Source organism: Salvelinus sp. IW2-2015, linkage group LG26 (genome assembly GCF_002910315.2).
Source record: "Salvelinus sp. IW2-2015 linkage group LG26, ASM291031v2, whole genome shotgun sequence".
Classification (NCBI taxonomy): domain Eukaryota; kingdom Metazoa; phylum Chordata; class Actinopteri; order Salmoniformes; family Salmonidae; genus Salvelinus; species Salvelinus sp. IW2-2015.
The window spans coordinates 42,273,100-42,292,293 of record NC_036866.1 but is presented as its reverse complement, the minus strand read 5'-3'; the positions used below and the strand labels follow the sequence as shown (position 1 = coordinate 42,292,293).

The following is a 19,194-nucleotide window of genomic DNA, read 5'->3' as shown; positions in this document are numbered from 1 at the left end:
CACACACACACACACACACACACACACACGCACACGCACACACACACACACACACACACACACACACACACAAAGACATAAGCCACCTGCACACACTCCAAGCTGTTCCAATTTAAAATGCACACAACATTGGAAATACTTTCTGTGAAATATTGGATAATATGACTTCTGCAAATGTGATGTTGACCAAAATAGCCCAGTGGAGCTTCATTTGTACGCAGTTTCCCTCGGGACAACACGGTGGCTATTCACAGAGGGGCGTCACCAAGACATTTAGACATAGCTGTCTAAATACACAACTAAGCAAAACACATTCATGAATAATTGGCAACAACAATACCGTGAGTAATTAGTCACATCCCATATGGTTGCTTTAAAGAGACAGGAAATCTATAAGTGAAACACTGATCGGCAGGTAGAGCGTTGGGCCAGTAACCGAAAGGTTGCTGGATCGAATCCCCGAGCTGACAAGGTTCAAGTCTGTCGTTCCGCCCCTGAACAAGGCAATTAACCCACTGTTCCCTGGAAGGACGTCATTGTAAATAAGAATGTGTTCTTAACCGACTTGCCTAGTTAAATAAAGGTTGTGTTGTGATGCAAATGTGAAAAGTGAATTCCCTTGGTGTTTAGAAGCGTATGTGTTCTAGGGACTGACTGCATGCCACGACTCTCCTATCAGACATTAAAACCCAATGAACTTTCTGTGATCTTGATTGACCTGGGGGGAAAAAAGTCAAATGATCTCAGTCCTGAGTGTGACAATAAGGGCCAGTTGAGGACCATCTGAAAATAGGAGAAATGTAGGACAGGGGAGGACAATGAGGCACGGGTGAGGACATCTGGCGCCAGTTGGGGACTTACGGTGGTGGATCGTGAGCGGTCTGCCCCGGCGTTGAGCAGGGCTCTGGTACAGTCCAGCCTGCCAGCTCCGCTGGCCACGAACAGAGGGGTCTGTCCACCCACAGCCCCATGATCCACATCAGCCCCACCAGACACCAGGGCCTCCACACACCTGGACATGGGACATACACATGAGAAGAGGTCAGGTTACACACACAGGGGCGGTTTCGTGTTTTTTTAAGCATCCTCAGGTCAGCACCAAGCGCACATCGTTCATTTCATTTGGCTTCACAAAGATGAACTGGTTAGTCCTTATTTTAGTCTGGGACTCTCTAGTCTAGAACACTTTTTTTTTAATATGGATTAATTTAAGTAGAATTATCTTCGTCCTGATTTATATTAAACTCTGTCCGGGAAACAGCCCCATAGAGGTAGTGAAACTCTGTGAAACTTAAAAGTTATGGTAACATTTCTACYCTGTCAAACGGTCATCCTTTTTCTGTATTGCAGACATAGGTCAGTGTGTGTTCACGTTCGTGTGTGCGTGTTCATGTGTGCGTGTTCGTATTAGCCCTGGCCAGCTGGTGAATGTGCAGTGTTGTAATATCTGATCACAGTAGTATTAATAGTGGGGGTAGCCGATCGGCACGCTGACAGTCACTCACACAGAGTGGGGTTTCACTGTCTCAAAACGTTTACTGTAGCACTGGTAACATGCATTCCAGTGGGGGCTGGTAGTAGGAGTTATAGGAGGACGGGCTCATTGTAATGTATGAAATGGAATAAATGGAACGGAGTCAAACGTGGCTTCCATATGTTTGATACCGTTCCATTTATTCCATTCCAGCCATTCAAAATTATCCCGTCCTCCTATACCGCCTCCAACCAGCCACCACTGTTCATTCCTAGGTCAGGGCTACTTTACTCAGGATGCCTCTACACTCAACAGAGGATGGTATAGGGCAGGGCTGGATGTGTGCCCAGCACAGCTCACATAAAGGACAGGACATCCCCAGCTGCTCCTGTCTCACGTCACTCTGCAGGTGTCCGCAGGGGGGCGCCAGAGAAGTAGAAGATTACAACTGCCCCTAGACCAGGGGTGGGAAACCCCTAATTAAAACCTGTTAAAGGATCGGACCCTTTTTTTCCAATTTTCGCCTAAAATGACATACCCAACTAACTGCCTGTAGCTCAGGACCTGAAGCAAAGATATGCATATTCTTGATACCATCTGAAAGGAAACACTTTGAAGTTTGTGGAAATGTGAAATGAATGTAGGAGAATATAACACATTAGATTTAGTAAAATATTTTTTTTTACCACCATCTTTGAAATGCAAGCGAAAGGCCATAATGTATTATTACAGCCCAGGCAAAATTTTGATTTTGGCCACTAGATGGCAGCAATGAACCATTGCATATCTGTTCAAAATGTTGTATCAAGACTGCCCAAATGTGCCTAATTGGTTTATTAATACATTTTCAAGTTCATAATTGTGCGCTCTCCTCAAACAATAGAGTGGTATTATTTCACTGTAATAGCTACTGTAAATTGGACAGTGCAGTTAGATGAACAAGAATGTAAGCTTTCTGCCCATAGATATGTCTATGTCCTGTGATTTTTTGTTTTGTTACGTACAACCTCATGCTAATCACATTAGTCACAACCATCCCACAGGGGGGGACACCGATCCCGTCGAGGTTAAAGACACATTTAAAAATTGTTCAACTTCATATTCATCTCCAGCAGCATCCCAACATATGTGAAAATTGCACGTTATGTTTAGCAGTAAGGAAGATAAGTGTTTCGAACGACATCGGTGTGCATCGTGTAATTATAACCAATTATGTGTAGGGTTTGTCTACAAATTGGTTGATGATGTCATCTTCCTCGATCTTTTTTTACAACAGAACGTAGAAACGCACCACTTTTCACATATGTTGACGTTGGGGTGGTGCATATGAATATGAAGTTGAAACAGACATTTCCCTTTATGGATTCGGGGCAGGTAAGCTGATCCTAGATCTGTGCCGTAAAGGCAACTTTTACTCTGAGCCGCCAAGTCCATCCAAACACGGAAGGCACTATAGTTGAGAGGATACTATATTTAACATGTACAGTAAGTAACACGATGACATGTAACACGCTTAGCGCAGGATTTGACCGTTTGCTGTGTGTGATACATATGAGACACAATATCTGTCGGTTTGTATGCGTGCCAAATACTGAGCCGACAGTTACTGCCAGTGGCTCTGTGTGGAACCAGATATTGGGGGGGTGCGGTATATAGCAGTGGCTGTTTTTAGAGACAGGTTGATGTAAGAATAGGGGTTGTGTGCGTTGTGCACCAACCTGTGGTGTCCGAACGCGGCGGCAAAGTGTAAAGGCGTAAATCCGTTTTCATCAGAAACATCAGCAGGCAGCCCTGAAGTCAGCAGCAGCTTAACACAGTCTGAGAGAGGGTGGGAGAGAGAAACAACCATTGATTTCTCAGTGCTCTGTCCTTTCCTTTAACTTAAACGGGTTTTACTTGTGCCTCTGTACATTAGCACTGTTTGCGGATCAACAACCATTGAATGACAGAACACTATCAAACGTGAAAGAAAGGCTTCAAATCTTGGCTTCAATAGGTATTGTGTGTGTGTGTGTGTGTGTGTGTGGTGTGTGTGGTGTGTGTGTGTGTGGTGTGTGATGTGTTGTGTGTGTGTGTGTGTGTGTGTGTGTGTGTGTGTGTGTCTATTGCCTAAGAGTGGAACAGCAAGGGCTTTATCTGACACACTTGAGTGAGCAGGGATCGCTGTCCCTCGAGGCCACAATTCCCATGTTGTCTATCTACAGTAATTCTGTGCTTCATATCAATGATAATAACTGTATTGACTAAAATGAATCAACGGATTTGAATATCTTCAGGTGTGTATCATATATGTTTTTGCACTGACTCCATGCTCACTCACTAGACTACCCATACACTCACACATACTACAATGACACACACACACACACACAGACCCACGTTCACATACGCTGCTGCTTTGTTTTTATTACCTATCCTGATTGCCTAGTTACCTCCACTTACATGTACATAGTGTATTACCTCTACCTCGTAACCCTGCACATTGACTCGGTACTGGTACTCCTTGTATATAGCCTCGTTATTGTTTTATTGTGTAACTATTTCCTTTTTTTACAAATATTTTTCTTACTTTTTAACTCTCCATTGTTGGGAACGGGCTCGTAAGTAAGCAGTTCACGGTAAAGTCTACACCTGTTGCATTCGGCGCGTGTGGCCAATAAAATGATGGATGACTGTACCTGTGTGTCCGTTCTGYGCAGCAGAGAACAAGGCGGAGGTTGGGTGGTCTTCAAGGTGACTAATATTATCCGTTGGATCTCGGTTAAGCAGCATTGACAATAAAGTGACATTTCCCTGGGAAGCAGCTTGGAGGAGCAGGGGGCGCCCGTCGTCCAGGGCAACGGGCCCACCGCAGGTTAGCGAGGGGACTATGGAGGGACACCAGCCTAATGGGAGTTAAAGGGGACACAAGGTTTAACATGACAGGGAAGCTGGAAGAAGAGGGGGAGGGACAACACCTGGGGAGTTCCACGACACAAAGACTAGTCTAGTTACAGCTCAAAAGGGAAAGCATGAGTCTATTGATAACCGAGTCAATTTAAAGAGCTTGTTCCCTTTGCCACACATGACRTAGTAAGCCACAACATAGAATAAGTTGCCTTTCAGAACAGGTGGACAAGTCATGGAACCCAGGTGTAGGATAGAGGGCATTTTTGTCATCTCAACCATCGTCCATCCATCCGCACAACCAACCACCACAACKATCCCCATTCACGCGTGTATTTAATGTCAATCAACACACCACCCTCATCCGTGCACGAACCGTTTAGTATGTCAACGACAGTGTTACTTAGCAGGATGTGTGTGAGCAAAGAAAAACGTAAAGAAGATACCATAACACGATTCAGTAAAGGACAAGAAAGAAAGAAAAGCCTACTTTTAACTTGCAACTAAACAGCATAGGCCTAATATTATTCAGCTCTGATCTACTGTGCTGTAAAATGCTAAAAACTCTGCTCTATAGACGGGGTGGAAGGGAAGGTGAAGGCCGTTGTTAGCTACAGRGCTACAAAAAAGGGACGCCGTGGGTTATTTGACACTCCTCGGGACAAGAGGGTTTTAAAAAAGTGTGCGGTGTGGAGCAAAGCGAGCTGAAGACCTTTCGAGCACACCCTTGTCTGATAGACTYAAAAGGAGAGGGGGAGGAAGGAGGGGGTATATCAGCAGTRGCCGTTTCCAAGACGACGGGTAACAGAGACCACTACTGGTGATAATACGTCGGCTGGTTAGCTTGGTCTTCTGAGTCGGAAAATAAAATATCTGTCTCACCGCTGTGGAGTCAGACGTTGTATAGTAATATAGTCTTAAATAGAAGTACGTTTTGGAATTGATACAATTTCCTCAACATACTGAAACATTGAGACAAATTTGACTTGGATAAACAAAACAAACAACAAAAACCTTGGGACTGGAACTCAGCGAAACTGTGACTCMGTGATCTGACAACAGGACCATTAACCTAAAAAGCAAACGTATCACTTCATGAAGTAAAGTGGGGAATAGAATACGGCAAATGTCAAAAAGAAAACGACAAAACCTGTACTAAAAACTAACGAGCACCATTACTAGTTCGTTTCGGTCAGCGTGGTGCGAAAACACTTATTTCACATTGACATTAAAAACCAAAAAGACAAAAAACAGGACTTGCATCGCGCAACTTCTCTACTTGATTGCTTGGAAAATGGTTGTTGGAAAACCTTTTTTCAACCAATTGCGACAATAAACACACGTTGCGGTATAACCAAGAAGTAGTAGTTTAAGCACACCAGCATCAACATTCATAGCACTGTCAACATACATATAATAGGTACATCAAAACAGAGTGCAGGAGTTGACACAGGAAGGGAAATGGAATGGTCAGTGGGAGGGGWTAGTGGAGGGAAAACAGGAAATGTGCAGACAGGAAGTGTGCAGGGAGGGGTGGAGTGATGAAGAGGAAGAAGAGTCAAGGGTCACAGGTATCATGCTGGTGGACGATGAAGGGGACGAGGGGAGAGAGCAGCCACTGGCATCAGCTTCAGAGAGGAGGGTTACTCATAGGAACCCTACACACCCTATTTGGACAGGGAAAACTAACCTCAAAACCTCGTTGCCTCAAGAAACAGTGGAGTAACGCTCCTAGTTCCTACAGCCGGAGCAAGCTAGCCTAGCATCTGACCCTTTATCCAGGCACGTGATATTAGCCTGCCACTGGTCTGTTTACAGCTGCTATCTAGGGGATAACGTGTCAGAATAGGTCTACGGAGAAGCAGGGAGACGACAGGCTCCTGAAGGAGTGGGAAGAGAATTAAGTATGCGTACAGAGAGATCAGGTCTCAAGCAATGGTTTAGGGCCAGGGAGGGACAAGAACTAAACTTGACTGACCCTGCTCTGTTGTGTTCTCCTCTGGACTCCTGTGGTTAAAGCAGGTTCCCTATATCCCGAACACTGCGCTAAGCTAGGCTAACCTAGCATTGGAAAGATAGTTGGAGCGGAGAGGTAGAGGCAGTAGGGGGAGAGCGGTAGGGGGAGCGTGGTGCCCCTTTACCTGATGCTGTTGCCAGGGGGCTGCCTGGGGCACGGGGGCTACGGGATGGAGCGCTAGTGGAGGAGGAGGGGTTTATGGAGGAGGGGCTACTGACAGTGATGGCAGCGCTGGTGGGGGGGCACTCTGCACATGCGGCCTGGTGCGGCCCCCTCGTGGGGGGGCAGGCACCCACCTGAGACGCCGTCAGGGCTGGGACCAGGTCCAGGGCAGGTTTGGGCGGCAGCTGGGGCGTGGCGGGTTTTAACCCCACCCCGGGAGAGCGGCTGCTGTCCCCCACCACTTTGATGGGTGGGTGGGGAGGGGATGGGGTCTGGGAGAGGCCCGGCTTTTTGGGTGGGATGGGGGGCGGGTTGCCCCGGTCGATCCTGGCCACGGTGGGGGACTTGAGGCCYATGGGGTGGCCCAGGCGGCCGGGGAAGGGGCCCCCCTCCGAGGTGGAGTGGGGCAGGCCGGGACGGAGGGCGCTGGGGCCCCCTGCTGGGGGGCTGGTGAAACGCGAGAGGACCTGCGTGACGGTGTGGCGCGCCTGCTGCTTGGCGGCAAAATTGTCGCGGTTGGTGGGGGAGAGGTCGCGGGACGGCGGGCTGCTGTGGGAGGCCGTGCCGTTTTGGTCCTGCTCCTGGAACTTGTAGCGGGCAGCCTGGACGCGAGGGCTCACCCCCGTGGGCAGCGCTGGAGTGGGGGCTGGGGAGTGAAGTCCCCCGTGGGGCGTCTGGCCCTCTGCTCCGTTCTCCCCCGTTTGAGGAAGTCCTCCTGYGCTACTGTGGACCAGCCCCCGGCCTGCGCTGGGKGTCTTGGGCAGGCTGAGGCCCGCGTAGTTGGTGGGAGTGGGTTTGACAGGGATGGTGAGGGGGCTCGGCTTCTTCTGCCCCTCGGCCTCTGGAGGGCCGGGATCTGTTTGGCAGGAAGCCGTCCGGGATATGACGGGGTCCGTGGCCACGGCAACAGAGACCGTAGGTTTGGGCGGTGGCGTGTTGGTGGCAGCGGTGGGATCCACAGCAGCAGCACCCGGTTGGGCCGAGACCCTTTTATCATCCTTACCGTCTTCAACATCTTGGCCGTCCTTACCGCCCTGTTCAGTCCTGAGCTGCTCTACCAGCCGGCGCAGGCTCAGGCTCTCCGTCTCCTCTCGGCCCAGCCTGGCGCGCAGCTGCTCACGCTCCGTGTCCAACTCTGACAGTTGCTTCTCCATCTTGGCCTCCAGCTGCTGTCCGCGTTGCCTCTCTGCCGTCAGCTCCTCCTGCAGCCGCCCGGCCGAGCGGCCCTCGTCGTCCAGCCGGGCGGAGATCTCGTCYAAGCGCTGCGACTCCTCCACCACGCGCGTGGCCAGCTGCTTGCACTCCCGCACCAGCATCATCACGATGTGCTTGTTCTTCTCCCGCTCGTCCTTCAGCTGGGCGGTTAGTTTACGGTGCTCCTGCTCCAGACTCTGCAGTTGCAGTTTCTCCAGCTGCAGCTGAGGGACAGAGACCACAAGCCAGTCAGGGGAGATGTCGTTTAGAAAAAAACACACACACTGTATTGTCAGACACACAGACCGAACAACACACCGCTCTCCCAAACACAAACTGTACAAATTATCTCAAACATGGAAACTCAAATCACACACACGTTATCTGCACACACTCACACAATTGCGTAACGACATACACACACGGTCAGATCACACCTACACCAAACATCACAGATATCAAGCACACACATCTACTACCCACATCTGGTATATCCTTTGCAAAACAAACACGGAGTATAGCAAACACTGGGAACACCTTCCTAATATTGAGTTGCACCCTCCCCCTTGGCCCTCAGAACAGCCTCAATTGGTCAGGGCATGGACTCCACAAGGTGTCAAAGCGTTCCACAGGGATTCTGGCCCCTGTTGACTCCAATGCGTCTCACAGTTGTGTCAAGTTGGCTGGATGTCCTTTGGTTGGTGGACCATTCTTGATACACAAAGGAAACTGTTAAGTGTGAAAAACCCAGCAGTGTTGCAGTTGTTGACACAAACCGGAGCGCCTGGCACCTACTACCATAGCCTGTTCAAAAGGCACTTAAACCTTTTGTCTTGCCCATTCACCTTCTGAATGGCACACACACGCAATCCGTGTCTCAATCGTCTCGAGGCTTAAAAAGTCCTTCTTTAACCCGTCTCCTCCCCTTCATCTACACTGATTGAAGTGGATTTAACAAGTGAACTCAATAAAGGGATCATAGCGTTCACCTGGTCAGTCTGTCACGGAACGAGTAGGTGTTGTTTTGTATGCTCGGTGTACATCATGTCACACTCACGCCGCCACATGACATACAGTAGATCTACGGCACGTCACATACACCCCGTAGACCCTGCGTCCCACACACACACACACACACACACACACACACACACACACACACACACACACACACACACACACACACACACACACACACACACACACACACACACACACACACACACACACACACACACACACACATCACCATATGTTCACTTTATGAACTGTGGAGGTGCTCTCTAGGGTCCTCGCGTTTGTTGAAACTATTTCCTGAACCAACCTGGCCTGACATCCAAAGATGTGACAACACGACAACGCCTACAATGGCACTACGATGGTCTTGAAGAGCCACAAACCTTTCAGGAAACGCCGCTTGGCAACAACTACAAGCTGACATTGTATGTTCAAAAGGACAAGGTGAATCGTAGTGCTCAACAAACGGAAGAAGAATGAGGAACATTTCTCCTCTCCGTGTTCACACAACGGCGCAAAATAGCCATGTTGAAATGACCTCGGTATTGTCGGTCTCTCCCTAAAAGACCACAGAACACAAAACAGACCCATTTGAATTCAGCAATAACAGTCCTCCATTTTAGAATATTGATTTAATCATAATTCAGAAAGCAAAAGACCTAATTTACACAGAAACAGTCAATATGCAAAATAGCACACACACACACAACGGAGCAGTTATTGGAAGAACGGAGCTTACACACGGGGGGAAAAAATGGACGATGGAATCTAACGTTTCAAACATCTGATTGAATTTCGATGACTTGTCAACCCCGGGCAACTATATCTGGAGCGTGGCTGCTATTGTTAGCTGTGCGTTGGCAGCGAGGGTACAGGCTTAGCTGGGCTTTCAGAGCGATTGCCTGCCCCGCTGRTCTAACGAGCCCAAACAATGAGGCTGATATCAACTATGCCTGCCTGCTACCCACCCCCAGACACGACCCCTTGTAAATCCCCACTGGAACGAACACACATCTCGGGCTGATCGACTGAGTCCCTGTTACGTCACTCCTACGAAGCTGAATAGCTCCTACGGCATGAAGCTGAATAGCAACGGAATGACATCCGACTGAAATGAAGCACTTCCAACTGTGCCATCTGTACTACGGTGAGATCTGTTGCCATGAGGAAACACTCATTTCACCCATTTAGGATTCAGGTCTTGTTAGAGTAGAGTCTATATTATCCCTAAAGGACTATTTGATTTACTTGTATTGTCCACTCGATGTGTACACCTCACTGGCAATACAAGCCACCTCATGTACTGGACCCTGCCCTGTTCCTAGTGACTCATTCATAATGCATTATGCCAGTACGCACACAGCCTTACACTCTGCCAGGCAGGTGAGCGGAGTGTTACATACGGATGAATGGCACCAGGCCTTTCAGCTGGCTTTAAAACCCATTAATATCTCAAGACGCTTACGCAGAGAAACGTGACTTTGTATGGGGTCGGCGTGAACATAGTATAGGGTAAAAAAAGTTGTTTCTCATTTATTTGTTTATGTTACAGTATGTTATTGTTCACAGACCAGCGATAACGATTTGTTTGGCGTTCTCGTTGTTGTCGTGTTCTGGTTTGTGGCAGATGAAACAGCTAGCTTCATCCAGACAATCGTGTGGCCTGTCACCGTGACAAAGGCAGAAGGTTGGGGGAGGTGGTTTATTCCAGGAGTGGGAGGGAGGGTGAGGGAGGGGGGTATTGGGAAAATGAGCCAAGAGCTTCAAGTGTGTTGGGACTCCATGCTGTGCTGCTGTAGTGACATTGAGTCAAAATGGAGCGGCTGCAGGTTGCATTGTGTCTCAGTGGCTAAACACAAACAGCAGGGTCATGTTGAGTAGGGCACACCGTAGCAAAACGTTTTGCAACGGAATTAGCTAGTACGGAACAGGATCCTCTAAATACTCCTCAATCACCTCTCTTTAACTCTACCTTCCCCCTTCTTCCATTCTCTCCACATCATCCCCTGGCTGCTATCCAGTCTTGGCCTGGCTGGCTGGCTGGCTGGCTGGCTGGCTGTGTCTCACTGCTTATCTGGAGCACACAGCACAGTGCTGGCTAACAGAGGTGTCTCCGCAGCCACACAAGCCCGGTTGGAGAGAATCTCGGTCTCCGCTGGCTCTGTGACTGGTGGAAGGGTTCAGGAGTAGGACAAGGAAAGCAGTTCTCTCACATACACACCCCGCCCTTCATACCCAGGCAAGCCCCATTCCACACACACCAACGTTCTATCGAACCATAGAAAATGACACGCTGCCACGCACACCATCCCCCTCACACTCACCCTGCCAACCTCCCATACACACACCCTTACGCTCACCCACTCCATCCCTCACCCACTACCTCTGCTGGAATAGCACACGGAGAGGGAGAGAGGGGAAACAGGACAGAGACGGAACACATCTGGCCATGGTGGAGTTAAATCAGACAGACAGTCCTACATAGTCCAGGGACAGAGTAAGAGGTACAGCAGATACACACACTTGCTCTCTGACACGCGCACGCACATTCACACACTTGACATTAACCAAATATGGCAAAGCAACTTCAAATGCATCTCACACACACGGTTATCATATTATAGTATTGTCTACACACAGCCTCCCATACCCTACCCTCTTTTGTCTGCTCTCGGCAGCTTCCAGCTCAGCTGACATCCTCTCCTGCATCTTCCTGCAGTGGGCCATGACAGCCTCCAGGACTGCGATGGGGCTGGAGCCCACCGGCCGGCGCTCCTTGTCCACCCCGGGGACACAGTCAAAGTCCCTCTGCAGGGCCAGGAAGGGGTCGGTCAGACTGAAGTGGCCGTAACGCTCCTGCAGGAACACCTCCTTCCGCCGCGCCTACGGAGAGAGAGAGGGTTACGTTTAGTACGTCACCGACCAAGAATGACGTTCGTATACACACACAGAGAGAGAGAGAGAGAGAGAGAGAGAGAGAGAGAGAGAGAGAGAGAGAGAGAGAGAGAGAGAGAGAGAGAGAGAGACAGGGAGAGCAAGATACACAGAGCCAGATTGATGGAATTCTGCGATTCCTCTGTCTATGACCATTTGATTTGTACAACCAATTGATCCTTAAAAGCCGAAGGGCATTAGCTAGGTACACGCTTGACGATTACTATACGAGTTGATTGATTAGCATGCCTGTGGTCCTAAGTGTTACTAATTGCCTGCACACGCAGGGTCTCTACAAGTTAAAGAACTGTCCACCCCTGTCCTAGACCCATATACATGTTATTGATGGGACCCAGTCTCAGCTCAGCCCCTTCACTTGCACTCTGGCCAGTCTTAGCTCAGCCCAGCACTGCGGGTCGTGGGAAAGGCAAGTCCAGACGGTCATGCTGTGCCCACTGTGCCCTCTCTGGCGTGGGCCAATTCCTAAGCTCCACTCTCCTGTCCAACCACTCACTGCTACAGGAGCCATGATGTCTGTTAGATTACATGGGAGACGAGAGGCAGGGGAAATGGTGTGTTTAATCTGTTAGTAATATCCTGGGTGGTTGTAACACAGACGGGCAGATAGATAGGACAATGGGCAGACAATAACTGGGGATAGATTCCCAGGCACCTAAGTACCTTTTAATGCACCGGCGTGATTTGGTATCAGGCAAGAGTCTTAAGACTTAAGAGCACCGGTGGGTGAATTTGGGGCACTGCTATGAGTAAGTGTCAGTTAGCCAATGCAGCTACGCTAAGCTACTGTAGCCATTATTATCATCTAGGCCTCCGGGCAACTGTGGACACCATTGACCACGTAATAATTGACCACGCGATCGTTGAGCTCACGAGCCAGTGACCAAAGGATCACAGGCCGTAAACCACTTCAAACCAAACCCCGGGTTAAGGAACTAAATGGTCAAACGCGGACAGTTTTAAGGACGAATCCCTACTGTGCATTCCTGGAGAGAAGCCGAAACCCTACATTCCGTCATTGTTGGGAGGAAAATGGGATCTCCCCTGGGCTAGGGCTGAACATGAAGCTACCTCTACAATGTTACAGTGCTACATTCACAGTGTTCAATGTTCAGGACATTGAGTTCTGTGGGCACAAGGAAAAAGGAATCATTTATGACAGTTGGTCTTGAAATCAAGCAGAAGGGGAGTGAGAAACGGAGAGAGAGAGACACACACACACACACAAAGAGAGGTGAGAGAACAGACACAGAATGTGTTCCTGGGGGGTGGCTAGCTACTGTGCTCTTGTGACCGATGCGTCGCCAAAGAAGGAGATGAAATTCACAGAACGCACACGCGCATTAAATAGGAATACTTTGAACACACATAAACAAACTACTGCATAGCCTTGCTACACATGCGCGCACGAGCACACACACACACAGGGTAGGAGCAGGGCAGAGATTGATGGCGATCCCCAAACATTCAAAGGTAGCTCCCATTACTCTGACCGTTAACTGTGAACATACCACAGAAATGGAGAGAGCGAGAGAGAGTATGGATGAGAGAGGGATAAGAAAGAAAGAGGGGAGAGAGAGCAAGTGAGAGAGAGTTGGGTGTGGGACATTGAAGATAAGTGTGTATGAGGCTGCATTTACAAAGGCATCCCGATTCAGATCTTTTGCATATCTGATCTTTTCCCTAATGTGTAAATCAGTATGGATGTGGAGGGTGCAGTGAGGTCACAGACATCTGGTCTTCTCCACTGGGCTTTCACAAATCTCATGCATAATTGCAGGGGATCTACACAGACCCCCACCTCACTCCACTCACTCACGCACACACGCTCGACTCACGCACACACAGACAGACAGACGTTTAGACTGTCTCAACATGGGGTTATTAGGAGACTCTGACTTAGGGCTGGGCGATATGGACAAAATATCTCAAAAATACTTTTCAGCATTTTCATAAACATCTGCATTTCCCTGCGCTCATTGAGATCATTCCCACGTAGGGCTACACGATATGGGCAAACAATCTAGGCCTTATTTTGAACCAAACCTTGCAATTTGATTTAGAGCACAACACTTGAGTGAACTGTTGGTATCATGGAAATAGAATGATTATTCTAATTCTATAGTTAGAATATAATATTGGGTACTTTGGATACAGTGTTTGACATTACAACAAATGAAAATGCCAGGGAGGAGTTATTGTGACAGAGTAGAAACCAAAGGGTTGACAAGTGTTCCTAGAAGACCCTATAATCTTTATATACATTGAATGTTCTCTTAGCTACTTCATGTAGCTAACATATTCTTGCTTCGCGTATTCCTTTGATTTAGAATGTACTGTCAAACAAAAAACACGCAGGTGTAGGTCACCATCACTGGTATTATCAGGCTATGTGGCTAGTTATGTTCGCTCTGACTCAGTACAATTATTAGCTAGTTTGCGATTAGCAGTAGCGATTAGAATTAGCGTCTAACAAGATTTAGACCCAATTCACTAAGACAAACTAGTGGTATTCAGATGTAAGAAACAAACTAATAGTGTAATTATAAAACGAAGGTGGACTTCTATTATTAAGAAGCAAAGTGAAAACGCCATCGTTGTCATCAACATTGTCGCATGTGCTGCATTAACCACGCAGAGACTGAACTCAAGTGTCTCGTGGTGGAGGAACTACAAATGCGCTCCTTGAGTGACAGGGGGCGGGGCTAGGTCTGTGTGGATAGCCGCATGGAGAGAGAGAGCGGAGAGAGATGACTCAGGTAGCAAAGTAAACTATAAAAATTTACTTTACACGCGGCGTATCACATTTAACACACCAAAACATTCAAAAACCCTTATAAAAAAGTTAAGTAAGAAAAAAACAAAGCGGTCCGTGCATCAATACCGGTATTTCGTAAAATATGGTGTCCCGTCCAGCCCTACTCTGACTCGTCATCTGGTTTGTATAAAGAGGATAGATGTGGCCAGTTAGCAGGTAAATACATGGGCATTCTACTCTACGATACTCCGTGTTTTGATGCCAGTACACTCTACTGAATAAAGAGCTCTTAGGACAACTCTAGGGCACGTTAAGTAACTAACAAGCGGAAAATTCTGTTTACCTCAACAAATAAACAGCCCGTGGCTCCCTGTGAGAGAGATAGGGGGAGGGGGATCCATCCAATAATATTTACACTGGAGAGGAGAGGAAATGGCTACCTCAGGGTGGCCAGACCAGCACAGGCTAGTAAGCGTCGCATGACCTGCAGATAACCTCACCAGAGGCAGACCCTTTCTACTGTTAATTAATGATTCATAAGTGCTTAATAAATTCTTTCTGTGGTTAATAAGTCGTTAATAAGTATACTCTTTATTAAGGAACAGGGCAAGGTCGACAGCTTTGTATACGCGCAGGTTGGAACACTTGGAAGAGGACAGTGCACCAAACAAGACCCCGTCACACTACACCATAGGGTCGGCCCTACAGTGTGAATCAGGAATAAGAGCGCTGCGCTCTAATAAGTCCTGCAGGAAATGGAAAGCCATCTATTTCCTGGTGAGCAGGAAGAGGTCGGGGGGGAGGGGTGGGGGTCACACTAATACGCCTCTGTGGTGCCGTGAGAGGGCCAGTATAGCGTGACGAGAGGGATGGTGGAGCAACCGGTTAGATCCTCAGAGAGCTCATCAGCCTTCAGTCTCCGAGCCCCTCAAGGCCTCATTGGTCCTATTGATACTCTCTACTGGATGTCGTTTGACAAATTCTGAAGACAAATGTGCCGTTATCATGGCTGTAGTGTCATTTAGAATGGATACTTAAATACGTCCCCGATACTGTAAGTACATAGTACACCGGGAAACAATATGCGTAGGGAAAAATATTATTAGTGTGGAAATGACAGTCGGGGGAGATTTATTGATGGAAAGTTGTACAGGGGGACAACAGTTTTGCTCCCTGGTGTGCTTCAGGATAAGGTGTTTTTTATTATGTCCAAGATCAGTTGTTTTGACTGCGGGTCGATATTCCTGCATGCCTGTGGTATTTCCTAGCAGAGCCAGATGTTTAACAGTCCCTATGATGTATGTATGTATGTATGTATGTAGAAGTTGGAAGTTTACATACACACCTTAGCCAAATACATTTAAACTCAGATTTTTCACAATTCCTGACATTTAATCCGAGTAAACATTCCCTGTCTTAGGTCAGTTAGGAGCACCACTTTATTTTAAGAATGTGAAATGCCAGAATAATAGTAGAGAGAATGATTAATTTCAGCTTTAATTTCTTTCATCACATTCCCAGTGGGTCAGACCCATTTGAGACCAAGCTTTAACTTCCTGACTGATGTCTTGAGATGTTTCAATATATCCACATAATTTTCCTCTGATGCTGCCACCCCCGTGCTTCACGGTTGGGATGGTGTTCTTCGGCTTGCAAGCCTCTCCCTTTTCCTCCAAACATAACAATGGTCATTATGGCCAAACAGTTATATTTTTGTTTCATCAGACCAGAGGACATTTCTCCAAAAAGTACGATTTTTGTCCCCATTTGCAATTACAAACCGTAGTCTGGCTTTTTTTAATGGCGGTTTTGGAGCAGTGGCTTCTTCCTTGCTGAGTGGCCTTTCAGGTTATGTCGATATAGGACTCGTTCACTGTGGATATAGATACTTTTGTACCTGTTTCCTCCAGCATCTTCACAAGGTCCTTTGCAGTTGTTCCGGGATTGATTTGCACTTTTCGCACCAAAGTACGTTCATCTCTATGTGACAGAACGTGTCTCCTTCCTGAGCGGTCCGACGGCTGCGTGGTGTTTATACTTGCGTACTATTGTTTGTACAGATAAACGTGGTACCTTCAAGCGTTTGGAAATTGCTCCCAAGGATGAACCAGACTTGGAGGTCTTGGCTGATTTCTTTTGATTTTCCCATGATGTCAAGTAAAGAGCCACTGAGTTTGAAGGTAGGCCTTGGAAATACATCCACGGGTACACCTCCAATTGACTCAAATGATGTCAATTAGCTTATCAGAAGCTTCTGACATCATTTTATGCCATGACATCATTTTATGGAATTTTACAAGCTGTTTAAAGGCACAGTCAACTTAGATTATGTAAACTTATGACCCACTGGAATTGTGATACAGTGAATTATAAGTGAAATAACCTGTGTCATGCACAAAGTAGATGTCCTAACCGACTTGCCAAATCTATAGTTTGTTAACAGGAAATTTGTGGAGTGGTTGAAAAACAAGTTTTAATGACTCCAACCTAAGTGTATGTAAACTTCCGACAACTGTATATATATATATGTATGTATGTATGTACAGTGGGGAGAACAAGTATTTGATACACTGCCGATTTTGCAGGTTTTCCTACTTACAAAGCATGTAGAGGTCTGTCATTTTTATCATAGGTACACTTCAACTGTGAGAGACGGAATCTAAAACAAAAATCCAGAAAATCACATTGTATGATTTTTAAGTAATTAATTTGCATTTTATTGCATGACATAAGTATTTGATCACCTACCAACCAGTAAGAATTCCGGCTCTCACAGACCTGTTAGTTTTTCTTTAAGAAGCCCTCCTGTTCTCCACTCATTACCTGTATTAACTGCACCTGTTTGAACTCGTTACCTGTATAAAAGACACCTGTCCACACACTCAATCAAACAGACTCCAACCTCTCCACAATGGCCAAGACCAGAGAGCTGTGTAAGGACATCAGGGATAAATTGTAGACCTGTACAAGGCTGGGATGGGCTACAGGACAATAGCCAAGCAGCTTGGTGAGAAGGCAACCTGTCTCTTATACACATCTAGATGTGTATAAGAGACAGAAATCCTGCAGCGCACGCAAGGTCCCCCTGCTCAAGCCAGCGCATGTCCAGGCCCGTCTGAAGTTTGCCAATGACCATCTGGATGATCCAGAGGAGGAATGGGAGAAGGTCATGTGGTCTGATGAGACAAAAATAGAGCTTTTTGCTCTAAACTCCACTCGCCGTGTTTGGAGGAATAGAAGGATGAGTACAACCCCAAGAACACCATCCCAACCGTGAAGCATGGAGGTGGAAACATCATTCTTTGGGGATGCTTTTCTGCAAAGGGGACAGGACGACTGCACCGTATTGAGGGGAGGATGGACGGGGCCATGTATCGCGAGATCTTGACCAACAACCTCCTTCCCTCAGTAAGAGCATTGAAGATGGGTCGTGGCTGGGTCTTCCAGCATGACAACGACCCGAAACACACAGCCAGGGCAACTAAGGAGTGGCTCCGTAAGAAGCATCTCAAGGTCCTGGAGTGGCCTAGCCAGTCTCCAGACCTGAACCCAATAGAAAATCTTTGGAGGGAGCCGAAAGTCCGTATTGCCCAGCGACAGCCCCGAAACCTGAAGGATCTGGAGAAGGTCTGTATGGAGGAGTGGGCCAAAATCCCTGCTGCAGTGTGTGCAAACCTGGTCAAGAACTACAGGAAACGTATGATCTCTGTAATTGCAAACTAAGGTTTCTGTACCAAATATTCAGTTCTGCTTTTCTGATGTATCAAATACTTATGTCATGCAATAAAATGCAAATTAATTACTTAAAAATCATACAATGTGATTTTCTGGATTTTTGTTTTAGAATCCTTCTCTCACAGTTGAAGTGTACCTATGATAAAAATTACAGACCTCTACATGCTTTGTAAGTAGGAAAACCTGCAAAATTGTCAGTGTATCAAATACTTGTTCTCCCCACTGTATGTATTAGAGGTCGACCGATTTAGATTTTTCAACGCCGATACCGATTATTGGAGGACCAAAAAAAGCCGATACCGATTAAATCGGACAATTATTTTATATTTATTTGTAATAATGACAATTACAACAATACTGAATGAACACTTTTATTTTAATATAATACATCAATAAAATCAATTTAGCCTCAAATAAATAATGAAACATTTTGGTTTAAATAATGCAAAAACAAAAGTGTTGGAGAAGAAAGTAAAAGTGCAATATGTGCCATGTAAGAAAGCTAACGTTTAAGTTCCTTGCTCAGAACATGAGAACATATGAAAGCTGGTGGTTCCTTTTAACATGAGTCTTCAATATTCCCAGGTAAGAAGTTTTAGGTTGTAGTTATTAAAGGAATTATAGGACTATTTCTCTCTATACCATTTGTATTTCATATACCTTTGACTATTGGATGTTCTTATAGGCACTTTAGTATTGCCAGTGTAACAGTATAGCTTTCGACCCTCCCCTCGCCCCTACCTGGGCTCGAACCAGGAACACATCGACAACAGCCACCCTCGAAGCATTGTTACCCATCGCTCCACAAAAGCTGCAGAGCAAGGGGAACAACTACTTCAAGATCTCAGAGCGAGTGACGTCACCGATTGAAACGCTATTAGCGCGCACCCCACTAACTAGCTAGCCATTTCACATCGGTTGCACCAGCCTAATCTCAGGAGTTGATAGGCTTGAAGACATAAACAGCTCAATGCTTGAAGCGCAGCGAAGAGCTGCTGG

At 46.9% G+C, this 19,194-nt stretch overlaps 1 protein-coding gene across 1 annotated transcript in view; it reads right to left on the bottom strand.

Annotated features, from left to right (window-relative positions):
- Window positions 1-18,993, bottom strand: part of LOC111952233 (cortactin-binding protein 2-like) — a 35,928-nt gene extending 16,935 nt beyond the window's left edge. Inside the window, 6 exon segments of the mRNA XM_070435033.1 lie at window positions 862-1,012; window positions 3,193-3,292; window positions 4,153-4,359; window positions 6,502-7,957; window positions 11,406-11,633; window positions 18,937-18,993. Of these exon segments, the coding sequence (XP_070291134.1) occupies window positions 862-1,012; window positions 3,193-3,292; window positions 4,153-4,359; window positions 6,502-7,957; window positions 11,406-11,633; window positions 18,937-18,993 (2,199 nt within the window).
- Between the last annotated feature and the right edge of the window lie 201 nt (window positions 18,994-19,194).